We start from the raw sequence: 20202 nt of genomic DNA on the forward strand, positions 1-20202 counted from the left end.
TTTCGTGGATAAATGTAAATGTGGCTTAAATTTTCAAGCCAGTTTTCTGTAATATCTTTGTCGAACAAATTTCAGTCCAAACAAAAGTTATTTAGGTCTCATTTTTCTTTACATCTCATTCTGAAGTTATGAGCAGTTTAAGTAGTTCTTGTGTCATGAACAATATGAAGTTACTATTTTTGAACCATCACTCTTTTCCCTTAGGGAAGTAGCAATACAATTTTTAGCTCACAGTTTCTTAACGTGGTTTGGTGTTGCTGCTAGATGCTTAGGTGACTTCTTGGATGTGCTGCATAGAACTTCATATGGATAACTCCACTAATTAACAACATATTTGTTATCTTTCTTACGCGGTATTTAACAGGTCTGGCTTGAATTGAAGGTGAGATGTGAATATTGTGTGAAAAGCAACGATGAAGATTGGGAGAATGAAACTTGAACTGAACTGAACTGAACTGACGTCATGGAGTCAACCCCAACAATTCTTAGAGTTAAGAAAAATAAATAGAGAATGATATCTGGTAATCCTGCTTTAGATGATTGATATGCGACACAAAATCTAAACATTTCGGGAAACGACTGGAGAGTAAACTCTCCGTCGGTTTATAAAGCTGGAGTAGTATTATAGGCTTACAAAATGTTGCACTACAAGCCATATTAATTGGTTTATTAGGAACTTAGATTGACTTATTATTTTTTATGGTCACAAGCTTATAAAAGATTTATTACTTTTTTATTTTTTTATGGTGACAAGCTTATAAAAGATTTATTACTTTTTTTTTTGTAAGCTGGAGTGGTATTATAGGATTTCTATGCTTTCTCTAAAAGAAAAAGAAAAAAAAATTAAGTGTGAAAAAGAGCACGGGTGAGAAACTAGTTTATTTAATGATCATACCGTTAACAATTCCGTCTGGTCCCGTCAAAGCAGTAAAATCTCGTGGACTTAGTCAATTTATCATCTGAGGAGATGAGATTTTGGTAGGTATAATTACTATACTACCCTAGAGAACTTATTGTCATTTGTGACCATTGGCTTTATAATCTATGGCTAGGATTAATTTTCGGAGATGGCAACACGTGGTGAAAGTGAATGACTATATTGATTACACGTGCTTAGACTTTGGAGTATGTGTAATGTGTTATGGTCCTTATGGAGGGTGGACCTTATGGTCGGTGAAGAGAGAACCAGTACTCATTATTCTTGCCGTGATAGATTTGCAATATATCTTGTTTATCAATCTGATGAAGAGAAAATCTTGGTCCTTGAGAGCGACTGCAATGGTACGACTAAACTCAAAGATCAAAGACCAAAAAAGAAGATTAAATATGAGTTTAATCTGTATTGTGACGTTATGGGGAGAAGACCAAATTTGGTCGCGCGTAAAACAATTTTACGCATGAAGACGGGCGGATTTCTTAGTTACGTTTCATTTCTGCGCGGAATTATAAATTACGTTTCAAACGGGCGTAAATATAAATCACGTTTGTTATCGAGCGTAAATATAAATTACGTTTGGTAAGGGGCGGAATCTTAAATTCCGCCCGTTCATCAGACGGATTCCAAATGACCGCTCGAAGAAACGTAAAACTAAATTCCGCCCGAGTTAAACACGGTCACACAGCACGTGTGAGATCAGACGGGCGAACATCTGGTGTCCGCGTGATGAATTGAACGGACGGACATCTTCTGTCCGCGTGATGAATTTGTCAGGCGTAAAATATTATTACGCCTGAGACGGGCGTAACCAAAATTTCCGTCCCACTGTTTTCATTAGGGTTCAGGGTTATGGCGTACTCTTCCAGTCCGTCTGATCAAATCGGGCGTAATCTTAATGAACCGCCCCTTCCACCAATACCGCCTCTCCTTCCCAACCACAACCCATCTCTTCTACACGAGCCTTCTTCTTCTCACTTCATATTCTTCCACAGTTCATATTCTTACACAGTTCATATTCTTCTTTGCTTCACCGCTCCTCTTCAGTTCATATTCTTCTTCTCCATTCCCATCTACCAACCGTACAAATACCCTAAAAACTCCACAAAAACCCTAAAAACTCCATTATAAAGTATGTATTTTCTACTTTCTTTATTCAATTTGTATTTTCTACTCCAAAAACCCTGTGATGACTATTTATATGGTTTAGATTTGAATTTATTATGTTATTTATCTTTGTTATGTGTAGTCATACTAGACATTTATTATGTTATTTATCTTTGTTATGTGTAGTCAGCGAGTAGTCATTTCAGTAGGCAATCAAATTTCTATCAAATTTCAGCGAGTGGTTATTTGAATCCTTTATCAAATTTCAGCGAGTAGTCATTTCAGTAGGCAATCAAATTTCAGCGAGTAGTCATTTCAATAGGCAATCAAATTTCAGCGAGTAGTCAGTTCAATACTTTATCAAATTTCTATCAAATTTCAGCGAGTAGTTATTTGAATACTTTATCAAATTTCACCGACTAGTCATTTCAATACGACAAACACCTCACTACAAAATTTGTCAAATACTTTATGTTATTTTATTTATTAATCCTGATGGAAAATGGAAGCATGTGATCTCCGTCACTCACTCTATAAATACCAACACACCTCTTTTTACAATCACACACTTATTCTAATTCGGATAGAATATGGAAGCATATGAGAATACCGCTCACTATTGTTCTTCTGTTTCATCTTCTTCTTCTTCTTCTAATAGTAGTTTTTATTCCTCGGATGATGATTCAATAGCAATTATGCAAAATAACATGGCCGTTAGTATGGGAGTCCTTGTTACCAATTCTAAATGTCCTCAAACTCGTATCAAAATACCAAGAGATCGTGAGACTGGTGCTGAACTTCTGTGGAACGACTATTTTTCTCCGTATCCAAACCAACCACCTAATGTTTTTCGCAGAAGATTCAGGATGCGTCGACAATTGTTTAACAGAATAGTGGAAGGTGTTACAGCCGAAGACAGATATTTTGTGCAAAGGCCCGATGCGTGTGGAGTTTTAGGATTAAACCCTCATCAAAAAGTAACTGCAGCGGTGCGAATGTTAGCTTATGGATGTGCGGCAGATGCAATAGACGAGTACTTACGCATAGGCGAAACCACGGTGTTGGAAGCAACTCGGAGGTTCTGCAAGTCGATTGTCAATGTGTATGGGAAAGAATATTTGCGTGAACCTACGGCTGGTGATGTTGAGTTGTTGCTCAACCAAAACAAAGATAGAGGATTTCCAGGGATGATAGGTAGCCTAGATTGCATGCATTGGAAATGGGATAAATGTCCATCTGCCGAATCAGGGGCTTACACCGCGTATAAAGGGAGCGAAAGTATCGTGTTGGAGGCGGTGGTGTCGTATGATCTATGGTTTTGGCATGCATTTTTTTGGTATGCCAGGCTCTAACAACGATATTAATGTGATGAACCGTTCATATGTTTTTCGAAGTCTGGTCACGGGAAAAGCACCACCGGTGAACTATGTGGTAAACGGTCATTCTTATGACATGCCGTATTATCTAGGTGATGGAATATATCCAGAAATTGCTACTATTATTATGGCGTTTAAACATCCGCTAGGTAGGAAAAAAGAGATATTTTCAGCGATGCAAGAGGGTGCAAGAAAAGACGTAGAGCGGGGATTTGGTGTACTTCAACAACAGTTTGGAATCATCAAACAACCTGCTAGAATGTGGAATCCAGATGTGCTTGCCTATATCATGAAAACGTGTATTATCTTACATAATATGATAGTCGAGGATGAGCGTCTACCCGGTGAATGGCCACATGTTTATGATCATCGTAGCAACCCGACACCGGTTAATATATTAAGAGGCAACAGTGAGGAGTTTTCCCAAATTAGAGCTGAGCAACGCCGACGTCATATGCGCAGCAAAGATAGGCATATTCGCTTGCGCGATGACTTAATCGAACATATATGGGCAGAATATGGGAATTAAAAGGTTGGAGACGAGGACAAAATATTGGAATTAAATGTTGTTTCCCATATGAAAAAATTATGTGATTTTATTTTAACGAATAATTTTATTGAAATGTATTAACTCTATTTCATATACTCATCACTTGGTAAATTAAAGTAAGATGTTACAAAATAAGTTAAAGTTGATTAAATTAAATGAAGATAAAATTAAATCCCAAATATTACATAATAATACGACTAATGACAAAATTAATACATATTAAAACGTAAATAAACTACTAAAACTATTATCACTTATTATTAGACTTAATACTTAAGGTTCGAACTATCCCGTTTTGACGATTATAATTGGCTCCTTTTGTCCCGTACTATTAAAGCCTTTCGAAGTTCGAAGTACTCCTTTTGTACATGATCCAATTTGGAAAGATCCATCATCATGATGCGAAATTCATCGTCTGTGACCTCCTTGGCTATTTTAGCCGCATGCTCAGCTTGTTTTTGTGCAAACTCGGCCTTTTTTTGTTCCATCTTGAATCTTGATTGTTCCCGGTAATGAGAATTGAAATTTTCTTGTTGTGTAATAATTATTCCCATCAATTCCTCTTGGTTGTTGGATTTCTCTCGCCCGGTTTTCTTCAGTCGTTTAGCTGCTTTTTTTCCCATCTGACGAAGGTATGTATTCTCTATGTCTCCTTTATCTGTGTCGTTACCGGACTCGACTTGAGTGCCATCTTCCTCGGTATTCACGCTACTATCCAAATCGTGCGTCGTATCAAAAACAAAAGTCGATCGACGATTATATTTTATATTTTCTATGACAATTGGGTAGCACTCTTCGTGCCTAAATTTTCTTCCATGATTGCATTCCTTAAACTGTTTGTTTACTTCTTCGAGCTGTTAATGTTTTTAAAAACAATTAGGTTCATGGGCATCTCAATATTAGAAAATAATTGTTTCAAAACAGAGAGAATACTCACGGTCATTTCCGGACCCCATCCCGTATGATATTCACCTTCCACTTCCGCCTGTTTTGCCGAAAACAACGCCACTTCTTTACTTATTCCCTGATATCGTTTTTGCCAGGAACTCCAAGACCGCTCTGGTTTATCCGGTAAATGAGCTTCAATATCATCCTTGATACGAGTCCACAACGCAATCTCTGATTGATCGGCTCCAACGCCGGGATCTTGAGATATTGATAAATGAATTTTACACATCGTGACATCTTCGATTGTCGTAAAATTTGGACCTCTTGCTATTCGTGGTGTTGACATTAAAAACGATTCGATGAAAATTTTCAAAATGATTTGAAATATGGAAGACTATTTTTTCTTCCTGATACTATTTTTTTCTTGCCGAATACAAACGAATGATATGAAAATGTGAAAGGAATTCATCTGGTATATATAGGTATAAAATAAACCCGTTATTAACATTCAATTTCAAACGTTCGAAAGATATAAATATCTTACCAACGGTCAAAAATCTGCTACGCAATCTCCAACGCCAACGTTCGAAAAATTTATCATTCTAACGTTCGAAAATTTCATTTCATGTTTCATAATTTTGCTCAGGCGTAAAAAAAAAGTCCGTTTGAGAGGGGCGGAATTTTGGTGTCCGCCCCAGAGAGGCGGAATTTTGGTGTCCGCCCCAGACAGGCGGAAATTTGGTGTCCGCCTGGCAACGCGCGGAATTCTTCTGTCCGTCCCATCAGGCGTAAATTTATGTTCCGCCCGCAACAAACGTAAATTTAAATTCCGCCCCACCAACATACGTAAATTTGGTTTACGCCCGTTAACAAGCGTACTTTAAATTTACGCCCAGCATCAAGCGTAATTTAAATTTACGCCCGACTATATTAGAATTTGGGATTTGGTCGCGACCATATTTGATCTGGAATTTGATATTTGGTCCAAATTTGATCTTTACTCCGTCCCACTGTGTGACGATCTCATCCCATAAATTTGATTATACTCGCCCACTGTGGATGCTCTGAGGAGCTAGTCCCAAAAGTGGTGACGGCCTGTAAATAACTCTTTGAGACTAAGTTTTCTTTCGTTATTTGCCGAAAGTGGTTATAGTTTGATTTTAGGGTTCCAGAGATGTTACTATTTTGGAAGAACAGATAAAATTTGTTTCACTGGGAGGTAAAGAGAAAATGGCCGCAACCAAAATCTACACCAGCAGCAAACCCATTTGTTCTCCTGCCTTCTAATCAAACCCAATTTCTGAAACCCCCTTTTAATTGTAAATTGGTTTTTCTTAATTAAAAGAGATGGGTTTTCTCGCTTTTGAGCGATGGGTTCCTGTGCAATTTTATGTTTTGTGGTTGAATGTTTGATCCAATTAAGTAAAGAATATTAACATGATGACTGATTTTGATCCAATTTTATTTTTCTTTCGGTTATTTTGTGATTGAATCACTGTTATTGAATCTTCATTCTTCATACGATAGTTTCAATGGTGTGATTTTATTTCAAAATAATTGTTGCTGAATACCAAAACTTTGTTAGGGTTCTGGGGAAGAAGATGAACAGTGATTTTACTGAGTTTTGATTTAGCCCGAGTCGGCAGTAACTCAGTGACGGTTCAAAACTGAATCACTGTTCCAACTCAATCCTAGTAAGACGATTCAGGGGTTTGGATGTCTTTTCTCAAACCAGATTTATCGCCACGTATGCCTTAACTTCCGTTAGCCGTTTTTTTAAAAAACGGGAAGGAAAAGGTCAAGATATGGGCATTAAATATATCACGAAAAAAACGTGTACATTTTCTTAATTACATTTCCCCATATGGGTATTTTATTAAGAACCCCATAAAAGTAAACAGAGATACATTCGCAGCATTATAGTGTGTTTGTTGAGGGTGGGGGAGACTAGAAGCATTGCGAGAAATTATGTAGGAAAATTTAGATACAATCCATACCTGTTATGCCAATTCTGTGAGAGATTCCAGCAGCAGTTAGATCATTTGAGATTCATTTGGCGATGAACAAGTGGAAATACAGTGCACTTGATGGAAGCAACAACTGTGGGGATACTAAACACGTTAAACTGTCCATCCCCTGCTTTGCTTGGTCTCATGTAGAATGAAATGCTCAAAGAGGCAGTAAATATTCGCCCAATACCAAAGAAGGCTTGATTATAGATGGTGTGAAGACGCTGATGTTCTTTCTGCATCTCCTTGGAAAATGAGAGCATGGTTGATTTAATGGTGACAGCCATCCCTGGAGACTTGGAACTCCACCTCCCCTTTAGATTCCAAAGCAGCTTACACTTCCATAGCCTCTTTTTCATCCATGGCCTATATGACACCGGAGAGATGAAATGAATAGCAGGGCAAAAGTGTATGACCCCAGAAAAACTAACTGATTAAATGGACTTATATTTGGTATGGCCTAATCAGAGTCGAAGATTTCAGATATTAGTTGAAGATGGGCGCACCTCTAATGCTTCCACTATCTTCTTTTGGTTACCCTTGAATGCAAGATCCAGCCAACTCCTTCTACACTGGAGTAATAGCCAGTTTCTGAAATTGAAAATTAAGAAGTATAAGCAGGACAAAATACATTGTCATAAACTGAAGTCTGCATTTCATAAAGTTAGCGCGAATAGGGACAGCTACCTCCACTGTTTTTGGTGCTGAGAACTTCTCATGAGCAACAAGGGGAGTACCACTTTTTTCCCGCCATACAATAACATACAACATCAAAATTCTGTCAGTAAGCAGTACATTTTTTTTTTGAAGCAATCAGAAAGCAGTACATAATTTTCAAAATAACATTTGACTATTGCTTTATTCTGATTTACATATTTTATTTTCTGATAATCATGAAAGGTGAGCACATGTCATGAGGGGATTATTTATATAGAGCAACATCTACACTCTACAGTCGATCTATTGAAAGTTACAAGAGCTAACCATGTCATTACATAAAGAGAAATAGTAAAATACATATTTTCTAAAAGAGCCATAAGTGTTTCGAGAGAAATATCTCAATTAAATTAGTCAATAAACTCTTACCGAGCGAGCGTGTCAACTGTACGCTGTATCTGCAATACCTACACACTCTATCCAGCCATAGGGAGCATTCAGTCACAGCATCCCACCAGTCTGCTGCATAGTGGGCCATCTCATTTGCAAGATGCTGATGAAACCCTAGGCGTTCTATACTGATCCCAAGGCGTGTAAGGAATAGATATACCCTCCCAATGAAGTTACCAAGAGTTTCATTGTTCACAGTTCCCTGTTCCAATGTCATATCGCAGTATGAGTAAATAAACAAGGAAAGAAATCCACCTTTTATAATTGAAAATTAGAACAAACTAAAATAGAAAGAGGTAACGAACTGCATCACCAAGGAGAAGTTTAATGGCATCCTTCCCTGCTATTTGTTCTTCACTTGGAAACATCAAGAACTCTAAATATACAATCTTGCTATACTTGGGATGAGATTTGTCCTCTGTGTCGACGAAATGCTCAATCTCGGTATAGTGAATTCCTGGACTCAGAGAAGACCTTGACGAGGAGATATCTGCATTTACCAAAACGGTTATTTGCCTAATTAACTCTGATTCATTTTCTCCAGCAATTAATAAATTAAGGTCTATATTGCAAACTAACGAAGAGTTAGACAAGAAGGAAAATTCTTTGGTTTTGGTTCCAGCCTAAGTAACAATGACGTGTTTCTTCTTCTACTATCTTTTCAAGCTTGATAGCACTATAACTTGCAAAAGATATTAAAGTTCAACGGCAAACAGAGCTGTTTGCCAAGTTGGATAAAATTCCCAATGCCGGTAAGCGTCGATACTAATTAATTTGAAAACCAACTGGTCAGTGAAGTTTTATAAAATAACGCTCTATTGCAAATTATTAAATATCAAGTCGTGATGCAGACAGAGAAATTTCTGCACTGCACATGACAAATGTACATAAAATATGAGACAACGCAATAGACTTATCTAGGTGGTGGGCAAAATAGGACTCCCCATGAAAAAGAAGGGTTTGTAAACTCATTTCTGAAAGCTTGGCTAATCTGAGCGGCAGCAAAAGGGAGTTTGCTTCCTTTGTAGTAATACAAGTCCTTGAAGTTCACAAATATGCCATGCACGGTCTCAAGTCGCATAAAACTGACAATCAGAAAGAGTACAAGTAACAAAGAAAATTATCACACAGCCAGCCATTATTAAAAAAATCTAGAAACATAAGTTTATTGCAGCAAATATAATTACTATTGATGGCGAGAAGTTCTATTGAGTTAATCTGCAGGCTTAACATATGTGTTTTTTGTATACAAACTCCGGGTCAAACTATTCCACTTTATGAATTGGAATTTATTCTCAAATCAGAATCAGAAACAATGTCATGTCACAAACTTTTACTGTGCTTATATTCAAACTTTCCTAAAAAATCCTACTAATTTAAGCTTCAAGACTACTCAAAACAACCACCAGTTTAGTTTTACAGAAAACACATCTCGCCCTCAAAATTGCATCGAAATTCAGTCATTATCTCAGCAAAATCACGAAAATGAACAAGTTAACAATTGAAAAAACTTCTACTATTTGTAATCAGATTTCACTAAAGAAAGCATTTCACAGTGATTCCTACTAATCCACCTAATATACTAAAAAAAAAAAAAATCAAACGAGACTTAACTTCCATGAATTTTCACCATTACAATCTCAAAATTGCATCGGAATTCAACATTCAAATCAATCAATACCAAATTAAAGTCAAGAAAAAGAGTAAAGCAAGCGGAATAGTTTTATACCTGACACCAAAAGGCAAGGGCCATAATCATATAATCCAGGAGAATTACCAGTAGCTTCAAAATTCTTGATTCAGGAGGACCATAATCATATAATCCAGTAGAATTACCATAATCATAATCCAGCAACACCACTATAGATCTTAAAAACCACAAGGTATTCACTAGATTCTTCCTAAACACTTCTTTATTCATCAATTACTGATTTCTCAAGTTTCAATGAATTAAGTGTCTTCATCGATTATTCTGTGGAATCCATTGTATTGAGTGAATCGAAGAAACGGCGTAGAGTAAAGAGAAGATGAGAGAGATATTGCATGCGAAAGGAGGAACTTAACAGCTGCGATTTATTTGTGCCTCTCGCTATTTTTCTCTGCGGAATTTGAGAACTTCACCAGTAAAATGGTCTAAGTTCTTCCAACTCCCAACTCAAAAGTTCTATTATTTGACAATTTTTGAGTCAGATGTAATAAGCAAGAGTCATAAGTTTGAGTGGGAAAAAAAAGACCGCACGATTGGGATATAGCTACATGACAAAATAGGGATCCAAATATTAAATCTGGGTCACCTTTTATATAATTATTTTTTTAATTCATAATCTATCCCTCACTAATCAGGTTTAGTGGTTAATAATAATTAGTAAAATCTTAAGTATTTGGGGAAAAGATTAGTGTGCATTTTTATTTGAATTTGTGTGAGGAAGGTGAGAGTAGAAGTAAGGAAAAATATTTTTGGGTGGAAATTTTTTTTGTGAAAATGGAAGATGATTGTGAGGAGAGAATTGCAGCTGCTGAATCTTTAGCTCAACTACAACAACAATCATATATTCAATCTTCGGTTAATGATAACAACTCACAATTGGAATTATATGATGAACCAACACCCTTGGATCATGATTTTCGTGAGCATCAAGTGTTTTTTGAAGAACCAACCCAAGAAAGTAAACATGTTCAATATACAAGCAACCCCAACACACGGGTAATGCTGCTAAGGGTCGAAAATTTGTTTTTTTTTTTTTCTTGAAACCGCAATTTTTTCTCTGAAAAAGCTTGGTGCCGGCATACGGTAGTATGAATACTACGCCGGCACCACCAGAACCGGCATGGTATTCATACTATTTCCATGCCGGTAATAGATTCCCCAATTTCTGAAAAAATTTCCGGCTTGGTCTTCAACCAAAAAAACCATGCCGCCATTGTCGAGAAAAGAGTATCCATGCCGGAATTCTAAATTCCTTTGTTCCGGAAAAGAAATCAGTATACCGGCATTGCTATTACAATTTCGACCATGCCGGTTCTGGAAAAAAAACATAAAAATTGACATAGATTTACCAATACAATATGTTCAAAGGCAAAAACAAATGAAATCAAATTCTCCAAAGTTTAGCAAGACACACAAAATAACATAAGCAAAGACTAGATTGTTTAACAAACCATACGTAAAGTTAAGATGTTCCAAGCCGAAAACAAATGAAACAAAGATGTTCAAAGTTTAGCAAGACGCACAAAAAACATAAAAGAAACATTAACAAACATCTTAGATCACCGTCAGAGGATTAGGTATGGGTTTTTCAGGAGGTTTGAGAGGACCTATTCTTCTTTGGGTTTGAAGAATTGAATGAATTTGGTTCAGAGGATGAAACCAAATAATGGAGTTTAGTGATTTTGGAAGTTCTTTTGGAATTGCCTGAGAAGTGAAAACAAAGAAATAGAAAGATGGGACCGTTTCCATTCTATAACTGTCAATTTTATGTAACAATGGAGTTTGTAACCATCACATAAATGGAATGAGGGAGTTTGTAACGGTTACAACGGGGGATAATTGGTGGGACAGTTACAATGGAGGAGAATAAGGAGTTCGAATGAGTTGTCGAACTTTCATAAGTAGAATTAAGGGGTTTGTAACTGCCACATAAATTGAGTTTGTAACATCCATAATTCCGGCATTTAGATATGGTACAATTCCATGCCGGCATTCTGACAATAAGTTTAAATTGGGTGTACAATACCGGTGTAGTATTTGGTTCTTTTTGAATGTCGTCATTGGAAATAAACTTAAGGAAAAAAACAACATTAACCACATAATCTTAAGGAAACAAATAACATTAACCCAAACAGCCCTCATACTAATCTTAAGGAAATAAAATTAGAAACATTAACCGCATAAACAACGTTACAAATGAAATGAAGGATCTTAAGCTAATTGCAACTAACATCATGTCTCAGGACGAGATTCAAGAAACAAAGCAACTTCGAAATGCCTAAAAGGCTCTTTTCTCCACTTGAAATATGAGTCTTGAGCTTGATACCTATTCCCTCTGAATTTTGCGAGAAACTCGTTGTATTTGCGACATAATTTTATGAGGGAAATTGTGCGATTCGCTACAAATACATCCCCGTAATCCATTTTTTGTTTCTTGCACTTACCTTCCACAAACTTCGGCATATAAGGACCATCCTCAACAAGACCCCAAAAAAGGTTTGAAGGGCGGTGATCTTCCGGGAGATCCGATACTATGAAATAATTTTTAATCCATTGGGTTTCTTCCTCAACATCCGCTTCTATCTTCGCTTGTTTTACACGTTCGTATATCTCTTTAGTTTCTTTGCGATATTTTGCTTCTATTGCTGCCTCTTCTTATACTCTTTTCCTTCTAAGTATCTCTTCTTCCATTGCAGCAAGTGACTTGGTGGTTTGCTCCTTCCTTCTAAGTTTTTCTAGTATCATGGGAATTGAGTTGGTGGTGGTTGATGATTGATTCCTGATAGACACATTTTTGTGTTTAATTTGATCTCAATACTATATATTGTTGGCACTCGAGTTTGTACTAATTTTGGTGTTTTATGTGTTTGTAGGCACCTTTGGAAAATAAACATTTTTTGGAAAATTCGGCTTGAAAAGTTGGTAAAAGCCCCGGAGGACACGTGTTATTCGGACTCTTTCCGTTGGATAAGGGGCACCTCAATTACTAAGGGGCATCCCAGGTCACCCCAAAGGCAGCTTCTATTCGCACCCCAGTTCTGGTTAGGGGGGAGGACATCTTCTCCCAAATTCAAAAACCAAAAATTGGCGGGAAAAAAATACTATCAACTGGCAGATGTTTTGTTGGAATTTTTGAACGTGTTCTAGGGCGATTCAATGGCTGATTTTTGGTAGGAAGTTGTGATATGTCCTAGCAAACACGTTTTGGGCTTTTGGTTTGATCAAATTTGGTCAGAATTAGCTGGATAATTCACGGAATGCAAAACAGGGAAACACGGGTTGGACACGGGATTGGAGAAGATTTGAGCGTGTTCTGCTCATGCATGAGGGCTCTAACAACATTGTGGGTCGTGTGTAAACATTTCTAGAGTGACCAGGATGGAAATCTACGTGTGAGAAGCTAAATCAGGGAAGAAAATATTCCCAGAATATTTTTTCATCAAACCGAGTTAAGAGAGAATTATCTCGAGTTATAGCGAGACTTCTTGATCCTGTGGAGTATACATAGAGTGCTGGGGACTCATAGAAGAGGTGTCGAGAGTCTGGGGGGCTGAGGAGAGCCAGAGAAGAAGAAATTCGAGTTATCCCAAACTCGGTTTCTGCTGATGATGATGAACATGAAGAACACGAAGAACGGACCTGCACCAACAGTTGTTTTTCTACAGTAATAACGACTCACACCTGTGGGTCGTACAGCAGGCAGACTTATTTGCTACAGCGTTTGCGATACAGCGTCAGCAGTCTTATTTTGTCACTGAGGGTCGTAGTTCTCTGGTTTGTAATAAATATAATTGTTACAAACCCGGTTTTATTGTATTTCTCATATTCTCATCATTTGTAAACCATTTTTGAGCATCAATGAAATATTTTGAGAGGTTTTCCAACATGATGAGCGGCTAATTCCCTCGTAACCAAGGCAATGGAGGAAGCTATTCACGCAACATAAATGGGTAACTATTTCATTTAATTATATAATTCACCTAATCGCTGCTTTTGCAGAGTTTTAAATTATTTGAATGATTGTCTTAATTATTTGTTATTCAGTTTGATAGGTTATGCTTGGTTTAATCTCTTGATAATCTATGTTTAAGGTTTACAAATAATGTTTGAGAATCTGTATGATTGATAGTGAATTAAAGATAAAAAAGGACTTAAGAATTGAATAGAGTTTTGAAATATTTATCATTCAATTTTGCATAATAGTGGAATCTAGTATCTTGGTTACCTCTCGCACCCATTGTTAATATTTTTGTATATATATCTTTATTAAATCTAAAATTCCATTTCCTTCACAAGTCTGAAACGAATCCTATTTACTACAACCCCATCAAAAACTTTAATCAATTCCCTATCGGAGTGGATAATTTTTTTTCATATAAAAATTCTCTGAAATCGGTAGTTGGTGATTGATTTGCCATCAGAGAAATGTGTTGGAGCACACCTATTTTTTTTTGAGGTATCAACTGCAATAGGTGTATCCACTTTAAATAGATGAGGACACAACGGCTCTTTTCCACTTTATTATTCTGGCATTGTCAGTAACTTAGATCTTACGCCAGAAATGGTCTTTACTGGTTTATGGTTTAAAAAAAATAGCCGTTATGCATTCAATGTTCAATTCCAGCAGTGAACGTAAGATTTTAGACCATGCCGGTAGGATGTACCGGCACTGTAATTTATATAACTTCAAAGCCGGAACTTGGTTTATTGCAGACAGAATTTTGACACTAAATTACGGCATAAAATAATATATAGTTTCTATGTCGGGATATAACAGTATTGAATTACGTTAACGATGTAAGCCATATTTAAAATTTATTTCAAATGTAATCCTATCAATCTTCTTAGGAAGAATCCGTCTCCGATTCACCCAGATGGTGGTACTCCGTGACTTTGCTTACAATGTGGTTCACGTTGGCATCAAACATGAATGCTTCTCCCTTTTCCTGTAAGTAACGCGGTTCACGGCTTCATGCTACAAAAACAACACAAAAACTTAGTTTGTTACATGAAATTTGAAAAAGAGTGGATTGTGTCGAATTAATCATAAAGATACTTACAATGTGTTGAGGGGACAATCTATTGCGGGTAGAGTGCTCGATACGGTGTTTCATTTTTAGATACTCAACCACCGCATTTAAGATGATGTCGTGTCGTTGCTCGATTTCTTGAGCAGTTCTTCCTTTCGGGTTACCGTAATCGTGAATAAATTTGTTAAAAATCTTCAACCACATGGAATCCCGCGTACTGTTATCTATAGTTGAAGGACGAGTTTCGGCGTACCATGCTTGGGTGATTTCTAAATCTTCCTCGGAGTCGAACGATGCCATTTTTTGTATGTGGGATTAGATACTATATATACTAAGCTATTTATAGATGATTATTCTAGGGTTTAGGGTTTCTATAGATAACAGTATTAGCTCTCCTTATATAGGGAAAAACCTTAACGACCAGTTTTTTTGAAATCACCCAAAATCCGGCATAGAAGTAAATGTGACATAGGATGCCGGCACCAAGTACCGGTATAGTTTACCGTTGGATGTTCATGCAAGTACAAGTGAATTTCTTCACAGAGAAATATGCAACCTTTACCGGCATGGTTGAACAACATGGTTCAACGCCGATATTTGTGAATTTCAAAAAAAAAAACGGCTAGTTTTTTGAAAAATAAGACCGTTGGAGATTCATTTCTATATAATACCTCCCATTCCTTTGGAAAAATCTACACAGAGCACCCACCAAATAACAAAAAACCTTCTCTCAAGAAATCAAGCACCAAAAAATAGATCAATCAAGCACGGTTAAAGTTCACAAGCGATGGGAGATTCATCATCAAGCTCTATTTGCAAAGTAAGTAGATTGAACATTACTAACAATATATGGAAAATTAAAATCTTCACTACTATGACGGATAACTAATATAATGTTCTATTACAGAATCATCATTGCCGGTGTCAAATTTGCAAGTCACCTTCTCATCTAGCCATGGACTGTCCTTTTATTTATTCAAAGTGCAGAAGCTGTGATGGGACACGCCGTTTTGGATTGCAAAAACTGATGATACTGAAAATGAAAGAATGTTTCTAAGGTGTTTGAATTACCCAAAGTGCGATGAGTTTCAATGGTTTGACAAAGTTGTTGCACTAGCAGAGCCAAGAGAAAACCACAAGGGCCAATTCAATCCTATTGATGAGTATGATGGGTGTTATATGAAGGGAAAGGAATATGTTGAAAGGGAAGATGAACCAATAAAGATTGTCCTTGACACCCCCATTCCAGACGATGTCTTCGAATATATTTGCGAAAGGCTCAAAGGATCCGCAATTGTTGAAAAGGGATGGAAATAGATTATGAGATCATCTTTAACCAAAGTTACTTCATTACCATGTTTTAGTATGTTTTAATTTAAAGTTTGAAATCTAATGTAATATATTATCTAGGAATGAAATGAATAGAGCATTCATAACCTATTTATAAACAGTGCCGGCATAATATATTCATCAAAATACAATGACGGAATTATGCAAAACTACGCAAGAGTAAGAAAATCAGATTTCCGGCGAAGATTCAATAATTTTTTTGATGCCGGAATTACCTAAAATCTACACGTAAACGTAGTCATTTTCATCTATTGTGCCCGGCATGGTTTGGAGTAAATTTTTCCATGCCGGTAAAAATGTCGGCATAGAATTTAGATTGGTTTGAATGTCGGTACCTGTATCGGTGCTGTGGAACTTAAATATTTGAATGCCGGCGCTTCTCGTGTAAAGAAAACTTACAGAGACAACCTTTTACTAGAAATCTAAACATGTTCAACATAAACCAAACAACTGAATCGTGCTTAAATGTTCTTCATCAAAGTATCATAAACCAAAAGTAAACCAAACAAATAAAAAGTTCAACCAAAAACACAACTATAGAGTTCAACAATGTTAGAAATTGTTCAAAACATAACAACCACCATCCAAATAACGAAACACAACTATGGAGTTCATCACTTGGTCTTTTGCTTCTTGGAAACGGGCACCTTCCTTATTTCCCCAAACAATGTTCTTTCACTAGGGTCTTCAATTTTATTAAGCTTTTCCACGACTTCCTTCATTTCTGTAAGGGATAGTACCTCTCCTTCCTCGTACTTGCAACCTAACATCTTCTTCAACTTGCCAAGCCGACGCCGCTAGTTTCATACATACAACACATAATTAGTTTATATATTCTAATATAAAATTATGTGTACATTAAACGAGTAAGCAATTAACAATACTTACTAGAAATCCAACGGTCTTATTAAGTTGGGTCATCGTAGGTGGTGCCTCTATAGGAGTTGGAACAAGAGGGTTTTTCTGAGGTGGAACTTTGACGTCTTCCGGGCGCACGACAAAAGGATGTAACCATTCCAAGTAATTACCCATGAAGGCGGGATCGACTTCATCACCGTTGATCGCAATCTCCCAATTACTAGTATCTACCAAACGACGCGGTTCTCTATCCCTCCAATGTGTTGGTTCTGAAATTGGATCATACTCTACCCTCAACCTTGTGGAAATTGTCATGGACACATAAAGGTCAAGATGATACCTTTCAGTAGAGGCTTTCATGAAGGAGGGTAATTGCTTGTATCCAAGTTTCCGCATCACACTTCGAGGATCAGCCATAACGTATCCCTTTGGGTGGAACAAAGGCCCGTTGTAAAATGAAACGTTATGAGACCTCAAATATTGGCGGTTTTCTCTAGCCTTCTTGTAAGGGTCGAACACAACATCTTTGATAGTCATCGCGTCCAGATCCAATCTCATATCTGTCAGTCGATGATCGTTACCGGGCTTCAGATGGCTGTTGAACCGATATCTCTTGGCTCTAGGCTCCTCGGGGTCATCAACGGGAATGATCTTCAAGAAGAGGTTATCCTTGAACAATGTTGGCAAATGTTCATAAGCCCACACCTATACAAATGTTAAATGATACATAAAAAATCAATAAATTTTGTTTCTAAGTTCATGATAAGGGTACATGTGAACAATATAAATAAGAACATAAGTTTAAAAACAAAATTACCTGGAGTAGAGTGAAATTCCCGACAAATTGGTTTGTAACCGCCTTAGAGTCCCTTCTCATATCCGTCATCAAATGTGCCATTACCGCGGTGCCCCAAGAATAGCTAAAGACATCTTCCAACAGATCCAAGTATTGAAGGTAGTTTGCAGTAACCCTGTTGCCACTCGTGTCAGGGAATACCCTAGTGCCAAAGATGAATAACAGGTACGCAACAGCTGTATAATGAATCTGTGCGGGGTCCCATCCATCCTTCAAACTTCTTTCCGTTGAATTTTGAAACTTCTCCTTAAGCAGGGTCAGATTGATGGTCTTTGTCCTACTAAGCTTAGATACATAGAAGCTTTCCACAGAAGTTTTGTAGTCCCAACCAAGCAACGTTTTAGTAAGATCGTGCAACTTCGTCCATTCTAGCTCAAAAGAATGATTATCTCCTTCTACAATTGATTTGCCGGTAACACTCAAGCCTATGATGTTCTGAGCATCATCAAGGATCAAGGCCATCTCGCCAAACGGGAAGTGCATGGTATCTGATTCACCATGATACCTTTAGACGAAGCAATTGACTTTCACAATATCTGGCTTCACATAATTTTCAACCAAATGATATAGACCACAATCCTTAACTGTTGCTTGAACCCCTTCATGCTCCTTAGACAAATCCCAATGAGCCGCAATTTGGTTTCGGCAAACACGCACAACCTTCGTATGATCCTACAATTAGGATATAATACGATTAAGAGATTTTGTATAAATACCACACATGAGATTTTGTATAGAAATTCTTACATAGGTTTGATATATAGTACGAGCCCACGAGTCCTTGTAGCCAAATAGGTACCCCGGATCATGAGAAGTTGCGCCCCAAATTTTACCACGATCAAGGTCGGGTATCATGTCATCAACATGAGGAAGGTGCGAACCTTTAACTTTTACTTTTCCTTTGCCTTTCCCCTTGCCTTGTGTGGGTTGTTGACTTGGACCACCTTCATCCACTACTCCTTGGCTTTGGTTTGCTAATTGAGTTGGATCAATCTCATTATCTTCTTCCTCACTTTCCTCTTCATCTTGCTCATCTTGCTCATCTTCCTCCTCAACAGCTCCGGTTTTACTACGATGACGACCACTCTCCCAAATTTCCACTCTTGTATTAGCACCCAAACGCTTTTTGTTATTCCCTCGAGGAGGAAGAGACTGAGGAGTATCAAGACCATCCTTCCTTCTTTTCTTAGTGATAGCATCTTTAGCTTTTCCTTTGTTAGCCTCCTTTGCTTTAGCTTCCTTTGCTTTAGATCTATTTCAAAATAAGCACGATATAAATATAAGACAACTAACTTTCATTTCTACCGGCATACTGAAAAAAAGTATCGGACATGCCGGGAGATAAAACTGGCATAGAAATTGCAGAGAATTACATGCCTGGAGTCACTAACGGCATTAACAAATAAATTTTTAGGATGCCGGTACACTATAGGAAATTCCTGGATAATAAAAACCAGTACCGGCAGTTACGTAAAATAAAAACAAATGCCGGAACACAGTACCGACATTGAAAGAAAATTGTCGAAGATGCCGGTAGTAGTTCTAAAGTTTCTGGATACAAAAACTCTAGTACCGGCATGGAATCTAACCTAAAATGTAAGCCGGTACAAATAACAAAATCCTAGGGTTTTCTGTTTATTAGAAGCTTACTACTGGCGTACTCGTAAAAGTTCAAATCAATGCCGGAACTAGGTTCAGAAGTGGTGTTCATCCTAAATTCAATGCTGAAACTAGGTTTCGGTGTGGTCTTTAACCTAAATTAGATGCCGGAACTGACTACCGGTGTGGTCTTCATCCTAGATTGAATGCCGGTACTGATTTCCGGTGTGGTATTCATACGAAATTGAGTGACGGAATTACTGAAACTCAGCTGTTCCAGTTAGGGTTTCGCGATTTTGACCTAAACCCATAGCTACAAATCTATTGAAACACTAATTAAACAGTTTTAAATGACTTACCTTCTCACAGAAGCCATATTTCTGAGTAGTTGATCGTCCGATAACTCTTGTTCTTCGTGTTCTTTCTCTTGAGCAATCAAAGCAAGCCTCTTTTGTTGTTTTTGTTGAGCAATCGATTTTGACTTCGATTGGGGATTTTGTTTCTTTAGTGGAGGCATGGTTATGAATCGGGTAGGTTAATCGACGAAGAAATTTTTGAATTAGCGATTAATCGTCGACGAAGAATGGATGAAGAACGATGAAGAAAATGAAGAATATTTTTTTTTCGAAACCTAACCCTAACTGAGAATGCCGGAACTGCTAGAGAAATGGGGGATATTTGATTTTATGTTTTAGTACAAAGGGTATAACAGTCTTTTCATAATGTTTTTTAATTAATCTAAGGGTATTTTAGTATTTTTGCTCCAAAAAACACCCCTTGGCAGATACATTTGGTTGGGGGAAGTAATTCATATCTCCCAATTAGTTTCC

At 37.3% G+C, this 20202-nt stretch overlaps 1 protein-coding gene across 2 annotated transcripts; it reads right to left on the bottom strand.

Annotated features, from left to right (window-relative positions):
* Window positions 1–6646: 6646 nt before the first annotated feature.
* Window positions 6647–10148, bottom strand: LOC113289806 (glycine--tRNA ligase, mitochondrial 1-like). 2 transcript variants are annotated; one of them, XM_026539183.1, is made up of 7 exons: window positions 9701–10148; window positions 8916–9056; window positions 8277–8461; window positions 7951–8173; window positions 7552–7603; window positions 7371–7455; window positions 6647–7230 (listed from the first exon to the last, which is right to left on the bottom strand). In XM_026539183.1, exons 2-7 carry the CDS (start codon window positions 8941–8943, stop codon window positions 7198–7200), a joined length of 606 nt encoding a protein of 201 aa, XP_026394968.1. In that variant the 5' UTR covers window positions 8944–9056; window positions 9701–10148; the 3' UTR covers window positions 6647–7197. The 2 variants fall into 2 exon arrangements, with proteins under 2 accessions (XP_026394968.1, XP_026394969.1); XM_026539184.1 differs by lacking the exon at window positions 8916–9056.
* Window positions 10149–20202: the final 10054 nt, after the last annotated feature.

Source organism: Papaver somniferum, chromosome 6, assembly GCF_003573695.1.
Source record: "Papaver somniferum cultivar HN1 chromosome 6, ASM357369v1, whole genome shotgun sequence".
Lineage (NCBI taxonomy): Eukaryota > Viridiplantae > Streptophyta > Magnoliopsida > Ranunculales > Papaveraceae > Papaver > Papaver somniferum.

Excerpts from the sequence above, each read along its gene's own strand:
- LOC113289806 (XM_026539183.1), bottom strand. The coding sequence starts at position 8,943 with ATGAGTTTACAAACCCTTCTTTTTCATG. Across the intron at positions 7,604-7,950 it reads ACAGTTGACACGCTCGCTCG|TGGTACTCCCCTTGTTGCTC; the intron begins GTAAGAGTTTAT and ends GCGGGAAAAAAG. Across the intron at positions 7,456-7,551 it reads CAGCACCAAAAACAGTGGAG|AAACTGGCTATTACTCCAGT; the intron begins GTAGCTGTCCCT and ends TTTCAATTTCAG.